This window comes from Aquarana catesbeiana, linkage group LG02, assembly GCF_042186555.1.
Source record: "Aquarana catesbeiana isolate 2022-GZ linkage group LG02, ASM4218655v1, whole genome shotgun sequence".
NCBI lineage: Eukaryota > Metazoa > Chordata > Amphibia > Anura > Ranidae > Aquarana > Aquarana catesbeiana.
This window is the reverse complement of record NC_133325.1, coordinates 152098753-152111678: the sequence shown is the minus strand read 5'-3', so window position 1 is coordinate 152111678 and position 12926 is coordinate 152098753. Positions and strand designations below refer to the sequence as shown.

Sequence of the window (12926 nt, the reverse complement as noted above, 5' to 3'; positions counted from 1 at the left end):
CTGAAAGTTCTGCTGGGCTTCAACATACAGTAATGTTCCTTGGAAAAGTGTACATAGAGGTTACAGAAATGAGCTCTAAAAACTGAAGTTTCCCCTATTTTTGTGTCTCTGTCGCTAGGAAAAATGACTTGCAAATAATGGAACAGCTATTTCATAACTATTTCAGCACTTTTGTTGCCCAGCTACAAGTTGCCATAGAAAATAATGATAGATTTGAAGCTGGTATGAAACATTCAATCAAAGACCCCAACGTGGAAAAAAGGAAAATTGGAGTTTCTGCATTAGAAAATAACAGCTAGAAACTGATTGGGCTTGGGAGCACACCTCCTCAATTTCTTCAGTTCTGTTGTAAGTAAGGTCAAACATGGTGCATTCCACACTTAAATTATAATAAATTATTGCCTCTGCATTTGCTATATTATAGAGGCCATCCAGAGGTGTTAACTGTGCCTAAGGGCCGGTTCACACTGCTGCGATGTCAGAGTTTGGATGTGATTCGCACCGCACTGCAGTGCAAATCACATGCGATCTCTGTGCGATGTGATTTCAGCCATACAAATCGTATGGCTGAATTCACATCAAACTCGCACAGGACCCTTTTTTTTGTCCGCAGCAGAATCGGATCGCATGGGTGTTCACACCCATGCGATCCGATTCCTGTCCAAGTTTGCAGATTGCACTGCGATATGCGGACTGATTTGGGGGTGTCATTAACTTTTAACTGACACTCCCAGCAGTTTGCATAGGGCAGTGTGAACTGCCGCCGGGAAACCTGCGATGTGGGAACCCGCAGTGGATTCGTAAGGTTCCCGCATCGCAGCAGTATGAACCGGCCCTTAGTAGTACCCTGAAAATGTACCCTTTGCCTTTAATTGCTTTTGAGAAATAGCAGTGCACTTCTTGGTGAGTTTCCTTGTCTAGGTGTTTCTGTGCCTTGAGTCTTAGAGCTGTAAATCTGCAGTGTGTGATCATCTAGGGGCCATGTCTGTGACTGACAGACTTTTTAGATTTGCACTGGGATTTGGTGATATCATTACTGTGATGCTCACTGTTCTTGCTGGAGAAAAATTTGTACTTGCGAACTTGCTGTGCAAGGATGTCCCTGCTTCATTCAGTCTGTGGATCTGCACTTCCGTCAGTTCTCCTGCTGCATCTTGATCATAACCCTGCCATTCATGATTAAAAGTCATCAGAGGGGCAGCTCTGACATAGGGAAGCAAAGACCTGCTCTTCCACCCAGATAGCTACTTCCACACAAAGACACAGGGGGTTATTTACGAAAGGCAAATCCACTTTGCACTACAAGCATAGGCGTGCGCACAGGGTGTGCCGGGTGTCCCTGGGCACACCCTAATCACCCCATGTGCCTTAGCATTATCCAGGGGTGGCACCAGGTGGGTGGTTGGGGTGCCGGTGGCCAATGTAAATGCCCCCATTATATTAAAGGCTAGGTTCAACTAGGAACACATTACACCTATACTTAGGATGTAAGGTAATATGCTCCCAATCAACTGTCTCCCACCATCAGAGCCTCCTCCCTGTGATAGCAGGTGGTGCTCATGTGTGTTTGAGCTTTGGGGTGCACACCCTAATGCAATAGGCTGCGCACACCTATGACTACAAGTGCAAACTACAAGTGCAAAGTGCACTTGAAATTGCACTGAAAGTGCACTTGGAAGTGCAGTCGCTGTAAATCTGAGGGGTAGATCTGAAATGAGGGGGAAGCTCTGCTGATTTTATCATCCAATCATGTGCAAGCTAAAATGCTGTTTTTTATCTTCCTTGCATGTCTCCCTCGGATTTACAGCAACTGCACTTCTAAATGCACTTTCAGTGCAATTTAAAGTGCACTTTGCACCTGTAGTTTTCACTTGTAGTGCAAAGTAGATTTGCCTTTAGTAAATAACCCCCCACAGTGTAGAACAAGGCATGACAAGTAATGGAAAAATGAAGAAACAAATCAGCAGCAGGGAGCCTACAGGCAATACAGGTTACTATTCATTTGACCTCTGCTTTCTCTGGGCACAGATTTCACAGTTCAGGTCCTCTTTTAAAAAAAAAAAAAAAACTGGCTTACTTGCAATTTACAGCCTGCTATGCTAATACGTTTTACCTGTTTTCATATTTGATAAAGCTGCCACCAAATGAGGGTCCACATCACATGGAATACCTGCTGATGTTGCCAGTTCGAATATACTAAGTGTCACCTGAAACATGGAAGGCATCAAGTTACTGATGCGCATAATTTTTCAAATCATCCACTTCTATTGAATTAAACAATAAACTTCTAATAAACATTTCAAAAGTGAAAACAAATAAATTAAACACAAACTGCAGAAGAATAATTGCCCCAGGAGATCATAAACTAATTACCTACTAGTCACCGCTACAGACAGCTGGGGATGGAAAAATCATACTGTGATATTGTTTTCTCTCAAACATGTAATAGGATGGAATAACATCACAAACAGTGAAACAGGTCAGTCTTAATGTGCTGCATGGGGTTATTTTTTTCCACCTGCCTGGTGGAAAATGAGTTCATTACTATTAACTGTCAGCACACATTCAATTACCCATTAACATCTAAAGACTGTGCATTTATTTTTCATTGTCTAGCGAGAAGATGAAATCCAGAGTTAAGACTAGACAGGAACACACGGGATATGACAAAGGATGCATTTGGTCTTTGTGATACTATTTTGTGGTTACACATTCATTTATACTACAGAATGGCTAATACAAACTGAGGTTATACAATAATTCAGCATAAGAGTGCTATCTGGCAAATGCAGATAAAGCATAACAGCTAGTAAACAAAAAAAAAACAACCCTAGTTATTTATTAACTTTACAAAATGTCTCTTTAAACCCAAAGTATTAAACAGTAAAGGATACCTGAAAACTGTCCCAGATTTGCCAGGACAGCCCCAGTGGCAGCTGCTCCATTAGGGGCACAGGGGCGCCGCCCCCCCCCCCCCCCCCCAATCCATGCGCCCAGCCCCTAATCTACATACAGGGCGCTGGACACATGGATTTTAATGGGGTTTTTTTTTTGGAAGAGCCTGAGACTCTAATTGGCTTCAAAAAAGGGTGGGCTTGGGGGGCGCAGAGCACTGCACCCTGAGCCCACCAGTTGTGTGACATTAGCAAATTCTAATTCGCTAATGTCTTCCTGCTTGTCCTCCCGGCCAATCAGTAAGTGGCTCCTGAGACCCTCGGCAAGCTGGAGTGAGGAGCAGCATCAGCCTTCTAAGACTGATCATCACCTTCCCGGCTCCATAGAGCTCGCAGTGGGCACCGTCCTCCTAGCATAGCCTATAGCTCCAAAGGGCAGGTCTTCCCAGTCCAACGAGAGCTGCCTAGGAGGGAAGAAACGGAACAGATGGATACAGAGATTGCAGATGGGACGATGAGCGGGAACAGATGGATACAGAGATTGCAGATGAGCGGGAGTCAGTGCGGAGAGCGGGGAGTAGTGTGAGTACCGAGGCCAACCTGTGTACCCGGAGGGGGGGGGATTGCGGCGTTATATTCGAGTGAGGGGGGCAGGTTTGTTTGTCATCCCCCTGCCCCCCAAATATTGAGCACCAGCCGCCACAGGACAGCCCTGTTTTTCAGCTAAATTTCCCACCTTAGCTGTGTCACAAGCTATGTCCTGGAAACACAGCATGAGGCTCATTAAGTGCTGCCTATAATGACATGGGGTGTGTTGCCCAGGATCTTACTTCTCATCTTTAGCATGCATTAGAATATGCTTTACAGCTGAAGAGTGGGGTGGGGCAGCTCTACTGGACAGATGCTGGTATCTGAATTGAAGCTTAGAAGTGTCTGCACAAGGCAGCTACATTACATTGTGGGTGGGTTTGAAACCTTACCGTCCAACCTCAGTGTGTACTCTTGCCTGACCCACCAGCACCAGACATGCAGCAAGAAGATGGCAACTGCACAGATGGTGGGGATGGGGAATTAAGTTGCAGTGCTAGGGGGTGAGAATTGGAGACTAGAGTAAGATGGGGCTGGACATTGGAGATAGAGGTGTTCTGGTAAAAGGCACATTGGAGGCAAAGGTGCGCTGGTGGAGGGGGCATTGTAAGCGAAGGTATGGGCGGGGAATAGAGGCAGAGGTGTTCTGGGGTGCATTGGTGGCAGAGGTGTGCTGGCGGCAGTACAGAGGTGTGCTGGAAGGCATTGGAGGTAGAGGAGTGTTGTGGGGGTACAGAGGTCTTCCGAGGAGGCATTGATGGCAGAGGTGTGCTGAAGGGTACGGATAATGAAGAGTTGTGCTGGGAAGACATTAGTGTTCTGGGGGTACAGACATGTACTGGAGTAGTATAGACCCAGCATAGGTGTTTTGGGGGGTACAAAGGTTTAATGGGGGGACCTTAATAACAGAGTTGTCCTGGGGCATTTTGGCAGAGGTGTGCAGGGGGGCATTGTAGACAATGGTGCGCTGGGGGTATTGAAGGCAAAGGTGTTCTGGGGGAAGTTGGCAGAAGTGTGCTGAGGGGTACAAAGGTGTGCTGGGGAATACAGACTGTTTGCGTAGTTATGTCTGCAGACCGCCATTAAAACCTTGGGATCAGTGTTTACGCATTTACTATTACTACCAGTGTTTTGTTGCTGTGTTTGTTTACATTTGTTTTTCTTCAGCCCCATATCTACAGCTGTCTTATATATGTTTAATTAAAGTACATGTTGGAATACAGAATTGTATTTTGTGCAACAACTACTGTATATCAGTATTTAGTAGAGCTATATTCTTCATCCAGTAGATGGCAGTGTTTATAAGCTTGTAGCTGCATCTATGGTATGCTCTTTGTCTTTTCCCTGAATAAAGTTCCTGTTTCCTGTTTGCAATTAAGCAGAAAAGACCATGTGGACTGTGCACTGTTTGTTCTGTAGATCTGTATAAATTAAGTCAGGTCAGAACACCCTTCAGATGAGTGGACAGAGAGAGACCAAAAAGCTTAGAGCACAGTCTCTCTTAGCATAGAAGATGATCAAATCATACCTATATGTAAGTATAAAACTGCTAAAGAAATGTGGGTAGGGTTACAAAAGGTGCATGAAAGAGCTAATCCCAGCAATAAACTGTATTTGATTAGAAAGTTATACCAAACCAAGCTGATGAAAGGCCAGGATATGCAGCATTACATAAGGCGCACATTGGAAATGGTTGAACACCTGAGAGGTATAGGAAAAGAAATAAAAGATTTTCATGTCACAGCATTATTACTCAGTGGTTTACCAGAAAGTTATGAAACGCTTGTCACAGCACTTGATGCACATCCAGATGATGAACTGACATTGAAATATGTTAAGGGCAAGCTTGTTGATGAATAAAAGTGTAAAACATAAAGCATTAATAGTGACAGTGCTTCTGTCGCAGAGTCTGCTTAAAAGACGGAAAATAGGAATAAAAACAGGAACATGCAACAAGAAACACGTGAATGTTTTGTGTGCAAGAAACGAGGTCATTCAAAAGCAGACTGCAGAATCTGGAAAGCTAAAACACAAAAACAAACTAAATTACAAAAGTGTGAATAAAGAAGCTGATTTTGCCTCATACAATGAATATTATCTGCACCTCATCTTTGCAGGCATGGTGTGTTGATTCAGGAGCTACGAGTCACATGACAAATGACAGAAATGTCTTTATTCACCATAACCAGTGTAAAACAGAACAAATCACCACAGCTAATGGGCAAATAATGGAATCAGAAGGAATAAGAGACAGTTTTCTTTACTGTCCTATTTCTCAGAGTGTCACCAGAAATATACCTGTGAAAAATGTCCTCTATGTACCTGCTCGTTAAACTTATCTTCTGTCAGTGAAGAAGCTCACAAAACAAGGCAATGTAGTGACCTTCCAAGGTGACAGTTGTGCCATCACAAAAGGGGAAATCTTACTTGAAAAGGCTAGGATTACAGATGAACTGTATCAGCTGAACTGCAATAAGGTGGTTATTACTTCCAAGGAGGAAAAATATTCAGATTGCATTCACACATGGCACAGATGCCTTGGGCACAGAAGTCCTGACATATTAAAGAAATTAACTGAGAATGACTATGCAAATAGAATAAAAATTAGTCCATGTGATCAAACAATGAAATTCACCAGCTGTATAAAATGAACAATGACAATAAAAGCCTTTCCAAAGCAGAGTAACAGCAGACCTAAGAATCCTCTGGACTGAATTCTTTCAGATCATTGCAGTCCAAAGGTAAAAATTGACTCCAGGTATACTACACTATGGGGGTTATTTACGAAAGGCAAATCCACTTTGCACTACAAGTGCAAAGTGCACTTGAAATTGCACTGAAAGTGCACTTGGAAGTGCAGTCACAGTAGATCCGAGGGGGACATGCAAGGAACATAAAAAACAGTATTTTAGCTTGCACATGATTGGATGATAAAATCAGCAGAGCTTTCCCTCAGATCTACAGAGACTGCACTTCCAAGTGCAATTTCAAGTGCACTTTGCACTTGTAGTTTGCACTTGTAGTGCAAAGTGGATTTGCCTTTCATAAATAACCCCCTATATCTGTTACACAAAAAAGTGAAGTATCAGAGAAACCTAAACAGTATTTGGCTCAGCTAAGCAACAAATTTGGCAAAATGCTGAGTGTATTGCGCACAGACAATGGAACAGAAAATACAGGTGATAACACACAAGCGATTCTCAGAAAGTATGGCATAATATTTCAAACTACTGTACCATACAACCCAGAACAAAACGGGGTTGCAGAAAGAATGAACCATACTCTATGTGAGAGTGGAAGAACCATGCTGTTTAGAACCATGCTGTTTGATGCAGATATGCCAACCACATACTGAGGGGAGGCAATTATGACCACATGCTATCTCCAAAATCGACTACCAGGAAAATCAACTGAGAAAACTCCATATGAACTGTGGAATGGAAGGGCCACGAATTTGAACCGTCTAAACATTTTTGGAAGAAAAGCCTATGTGCACATCCTTAAAGAAAAACACACAAAATGGGATGCTTGCGCACAGGAAGGTGTACTTGTGGGGCACAGTGGATCTCAAAAGAGATACAAATTTTTACACCAACACACAAGCAAGTAACCATCAGAAGTGTAATTGTCGATGAAACTTCAGTGTGTTTAAAATTTCATGAACTAACACAAACGCTTCAAACTGAGTGACTTTCCACATCAGTGTCAAGTGAAGATAAGCAACAAAGTGATATATAAGTTAACGCAGACAATCTAAATATTGTAAAAGAAGAAACCAGGCCAAAAGAGGCTTCAGTCAGAAAATCCACCAGAAGCAATTAAGAAATCCCAGCAAAAAGTCTAATCTATGTTGCGCATGTAGCATTGAAACAAGAGCCATATTCATGGGATGAGATGCAAAGACTTCCAACCCATGAGAAACAAATATATTGCAGATGCTTTGACAAAACCACTTACAAGAAACAGATTTAAAAAACTAAGATCCAAAATGGGACTAAGGAGTAGTTGTTGAGTGGGGGTGTTGGAATACAGAATTGTATTTTGGACAACTACTGTAAATCGGTATTTAGCAGGGATATATTCTTCAACCAGTAAATGGCAGTGTTTAAAAGTTTGTAGCTGCATCTATGATATGCTCTGTCTTTTCTCTGAATAAAGATCATGTTTCCTATTTGCAGTTAAGCAGAAAATCCCATGTGGACTGTGCACTGTTTTTTCTGTGGGGTTAATATAGTGAATTTCTAACAGTACATTCTCAGCCTATGGTGGCTGGCTGGACGCACAGCAAAAAAAATAAATAATGGTGTCCCTGGAAATGTTTTTAAAATGTTGGCAACTATAGTAAAGGAAACTGTAATTTTAGTACAATTTTCCATTAACCACTTGACCTCTGGAAGATTTACCCCCCTTCATAACCAGGCCATTTTACTTTAACTGACAAATGCGTGGTTGTGCATGTTTTTTTCCCACAAATAGAGGTTTCTTTTGGTGGTATTTGATCACCACTGCGTTTTTTATTTTTTGCACTATAAGCAAAAAAAGGCCGACATTTTGAAAAAAAAAAAAATATTTTTTACTTTGTGCTATAAAACATATCAAATAAAAAAAATGTAAAAATTAAAATTTCTTGGTAAATTTAGGTCAATATAAGCCTGCTACATATTTTTGGTAAAAAAAAATGCCATTAGGCGTATATCGATTGGTTTGCGCAAAAGTTATAGCCTCTACAAACTACAGAATATATACTGGATTTTTTTTTTTCTTTTACTAGTAATGGCAGGGATCAGTGACTTATAGTGGGACTGCGATTATGCAGCGGACATTCGGACACTAACTGACATTTTTGACACTTTTTGGGAACCAGTGACACAGTGATCAGTGCTAAAAATATGCACTATTACTTTACTAAAGACACTGGCTGGTACTAATGACACCTGGCAGGGGTTTAACATCTAGGGCAATCAGGGGGTTTAGACATGTGCACTGCCGAAAAAGGGGTTAAATCTGTGACTAGCCTGTTTTGGTATAGTGTGGGAGGTGCTTTTACTATGGGAAGTAATCGATTTTATTCTCTGCTTTGTGGGGAAAGAAAATCTATTAGTTCCCAGCTGACAGGATAGAGCTCTGCCTTGTTTACATAGACAGAGCCCTGTCCTGTGTAAATTCATGACGATCACTGGGTGCGGTAAACCGACACCTGTTGATCGACATCTGCTGTGCGCCCCCTACCCGGCAGTGTTAGATCACATACTTGGTACATGATTTGGCGTAGCTGAGCCACCTTGCCATCGTATATCTAGGTTATACGGTTGGCAAGTGGTTAAGCAATTCCCCCCAATGCCCTGGATACAGCTCAGCTGCTCAAATACTTATCTTCTTCCTTGAGCCAATGATCTTTGTTATGTAGCCTTGTTCAGTGGCATGCAGCTTTTCCAGTGAAAATGTTGAGATTGGAAGTCCTTGAACTGTATAGCATTTGTGCTATATAGCATTGCGGTGTAGGGTCACCCTATCATTTTTCAGGCACTGGTGACAGGAGAAATAGATACCTAGTGGGTTTACGGGTAAGAAGTGGCGGCTGGTGCTCAAAATTTTTGGGGGGGCGCAAACAAACTGAATAATTCTGAAAAAAAACCATCAATTGCAGCCTCACTGTACCATCAATTGCAGCCACTGTGCCATCAATCACAGACACTGTGCCATCAAATGCAGCCACTGTGCCCATCAATTTCCGCCACTGTGCCCATCAAACGCAGCCACTGTGCCCATCAAACGCAGCTACTGTGCCCATCAATTGCCGCCACTGTATCATCAAATGCAGCCACTGTACCATCAAACACAGCCACTGTGCCATCAAATGAGCCACTGTGCCCATCAATTTCCGCCACTGTGCCATCAAACGCAGACACTGTTCCCATCAAACGCAGCCACTGTGCCCATCAAACACAGCCACTGTGCCATCAAACGTTGCCACTGTGCCATCAAATGCTGCCACTGTGCCATCAAATACAGCTACTGTGCCCATCTTATGCAGCCACTGTGCCCATCTTATGCAGCCACCGTTCAGCATCGAATGCAGCCACTCTATCCATCATATACAGCCCCACTGTGCCCCATCATATGCAGCCTCACTGTGCCCCATCAAATGCAGCCTCACTGTGTCCCATCATATGCAGGCTCACTGTGTCCCATCATATGCAGCCTCACTGTGCCCCATAAAATGCAGCCTCACTGTGTCCCATTAAATGCAGGCTCACTGTCCCATCAAATGCAGCCTCACTGTGTTCCATCATATGCAGCCTCACTGTGTCCCATCAAATGCAGCCTCAATGTGTCCCATCATATGCAGCCTCACTGTGTCCCATCAAATGCAGCCTCAATGTGTCCCATCATATGCAGCCTCAATGTGTCCCATCATATGCAGCCTCACTGTGTCCCATCATATGCAGCCTCACTGTGTCCCATCATATGCAGCCTCACTGTGTCCCATCATATGCAGCCTCACTGTGTCTCATCATATGCAGCCTCACTGTGTCCCATCATATGCAGCATCACTGTGCCCCATCATATGCAGCATCACTGTGCCCCATCATATGCAGCCTCACTGTGCCCCATCAAATGCAGCCTCACTGTGTCCCATCAAATGCAGGCTCACTGTGCCCCATCAAATGCATCCTCACTTACCTTACAGGCAGCTCCGCTCGGGCCATGCGTTCCACTGAGCTGCCAACGTCACTTCTGGTTTCCCTGTTTCGCCCGTGCGCCCCATATAGACGGGCCGCCACCGCAGGTAAGGCAAACTGCACAGAGGATTTGATCAATATAGTGGTGCTCACTAATTGTCCATTGAGCAGGCTGGAGATGACATAGGCTTTGCATATATTGGTGGCACCTAATGACAGCATACACTACGGTGGAACGGATGTGTAAATTTGGGCTGAGCAGAATTACATACTGATTTGTCATGTTACACAGATCACATAAATAACTGGGGTTTCAATTAAAGAGAACTTGTAAGGAAATGAAAATAAAAGAGATCACCTAAGGATTGAAAGGCTGGACCCCAAATCAGGGCATGCAGTATACTAACGGATAATCGTGCTTGGCCACACCACTATATCACCCAAAAGTATGCATTGTAAGCAGAAGCAAAGTGTGGTACGGTTCTGCCTTTCAGATGTAACATCTGGAATTTGCATATTGAGCTTGCTATATTTAGGGCTCCTCATGAAGATCAGTAGAGATGATTAAAGACCAAAAGTATTACTAATAGTTTATTCCCAAGTTTAATAATATGGGTACACACTAATTTAAAAAAAGAGACTATAAAAGCAACACAGTTCAGAGGCAAAACAATTACTCTGGTCACTAACTGGTATAAAGGTTCCAATCAGCCAGGGAATATGCAGTATAAACTTTTTTGGAATTTCATGTAATGTAATGTAAATCAATGTGTTGTTTTTCTGCCTTGACATATACAAATAACCTGTGTTATGCTTATTCGTTTACCACAGGTTTTGTCACTAGGACTTTAATATCCTGATATACTACGTCAAAATTGACATCACTGATCTCTAGAAAATGTCTCACTGATATGTGGTGTCAGTTATTACTCAATACTCTTCTCATAAAGTTCCTTAAAAAAAGCTGCCTGTGCACATCTCCAGCAAGCAAAAAACTCTGCATTCTGCATAAGGCAAGACAGGCTGTTTAGTATTCCTTCAAACTCCAGACCCTGACAAGACATGTCTGCTATCTCTTAGTCACGTCAAGTTTTCTCGCAGTGCACGCATCACCAGGCAGCTCTCAGCATGGTATCACACGATGCAAGCACAGTAGACACAATCCATATGATTCTGCTGCCAAATGTCCTGGGTCCAGAACATTGCAGTGGAATTTTTGGTTTTACTCATCTTACACCATTTTTTTCCTTATCTGTAAATTTCACAAGTAAACATTTTTTCTCTAATTATAAAATTAATTATATTGCAATACCATAAGGTTAAAGATTAAGTTTAGTCTTTTCACTCCAGAAAATTAAAAGAAACCACATTGGTACTTCTCAAATACTTATTAGTTTTAGAATAACACCAGCCTTTTTTAACTTTCAAAAAATAACTCAAGGGCAATAAGTAAAATCATGAACTTCTAACTACTAACATTATTTTAATCTTAATTATCTTAAATCTAATACAGCAACATTTAAAGATGAATTTCCAGGTATTGATATTTTCACATAGTTAGATTTGGTCCAGCTTGGACCAATGTAACTATGTACAGTATATACCATACCTGTGGGATCCCCCTGGAAGCTGGAAATCACTGTAGTAAACACTGATACTCCAGTGATCTCCACTTGCTTCTGAGGTTGCCCACTTGGCACAGGCTCCATTCAGAGATTGATTTACATTTTCTCAATAAAGGCAAAACTTTCTCTGATTGGATGAAGTGGAGAGGTGGTGATGTCATGATCTCCAACTCATGCAATCAGAGAACACTTGGGACGATACAAAGTAATCTCTGAATGGCATCCATACCAGGCAGGCAACCTCCTGTGTTCAGTTAGCAGCAGGGCAAATGCTCGGCATGGGACTCAGATGATAATGGAGATCACTGGAGTAGCTATGCCTACTACAGGGATTCCACTTCGAGAGCAGGTGTGTCAAACTCAATTTCATCGCGGGCCACATCATCATTATGGTTGTCCTCAAAGGGCTGGTTGTATCTGTAATACTATATGCAGTAAATGTATCTACTCTTTATCATATGAGATAATTGCCTCTGCATGTGATTATCAAGGGTTTTAATAATAACTGTGAGGGGCAGGGGCAGGTGCAGACCGGCATGGAGCCCACTCACACTCCTGTAGCAGACGGTGCAAGTCTGAAAAGGAAGGTTGCACACTGCTGTTATCATCCACAACAAACTTTATTGGAGGCTGCTCAGACAGAACATGGTTCTGCCAGCAGTCTCCAATAAAGTGTCTTGCAGATGATACCAGCAGTGTGCGACCCTTCTGTTCAACTGGCATAGAATTGTATTATCTCATAATAATTAAAAGTAGATGGCCAGAGCACCCCACCCCTTTTACATCACAATGCGCCTCTCTTACCTTGTGCTGCTTAAGGGAAAAATCTGAGGGTGGAGCTGGAAAGCAGAACGTGCAGGGTCTGGAGGAGGACCAGAGGAGGACTGGAGTCAGCTGCCAGAGTCTGCTGAATGCTGAGACCAGGGGCAGCTGCACAGAGAGCCACAGGGTTAGTAGGAGGAGTTATATCCTTCTCTCTGCTGCTATGCTGAGACTGAGGGCAGAAACAAGCCGGTGGAGGAATCCTGTCCTCCTCCCTGCTGCTGACTGCTGAGACAAGGTGGGGATGGAGACGAAGGGGGTGCCACAGCTTCAGGAGAGGTGTGAGGGGCGCATACATTTGGCCTGATGTGCTG

General features: G+C 43.0%; 1 protein-coding gene across 1 annotated transcript in view; it reads right to left on the bottom strand.

Annotated features, from left to right (window-relative positions):
- The window catches only part of NCKAP1L (NCK associated protein 1 like), a 382805-nt gene that overhangs the window by 127785 nt on the left and 242094 nt on the right, over positions 1-12926 (bottom strand). Inside the window, exon 27 of the mRNA XM_073613639.1 lies at positions 2114-2207. Coding sequence (XP_073469740.1) covers positions 2114-2207 — 94 coding nt within the window. The remainder of the gene's footprint in view (positions 1-2113; positions 2208-12926) is intronic.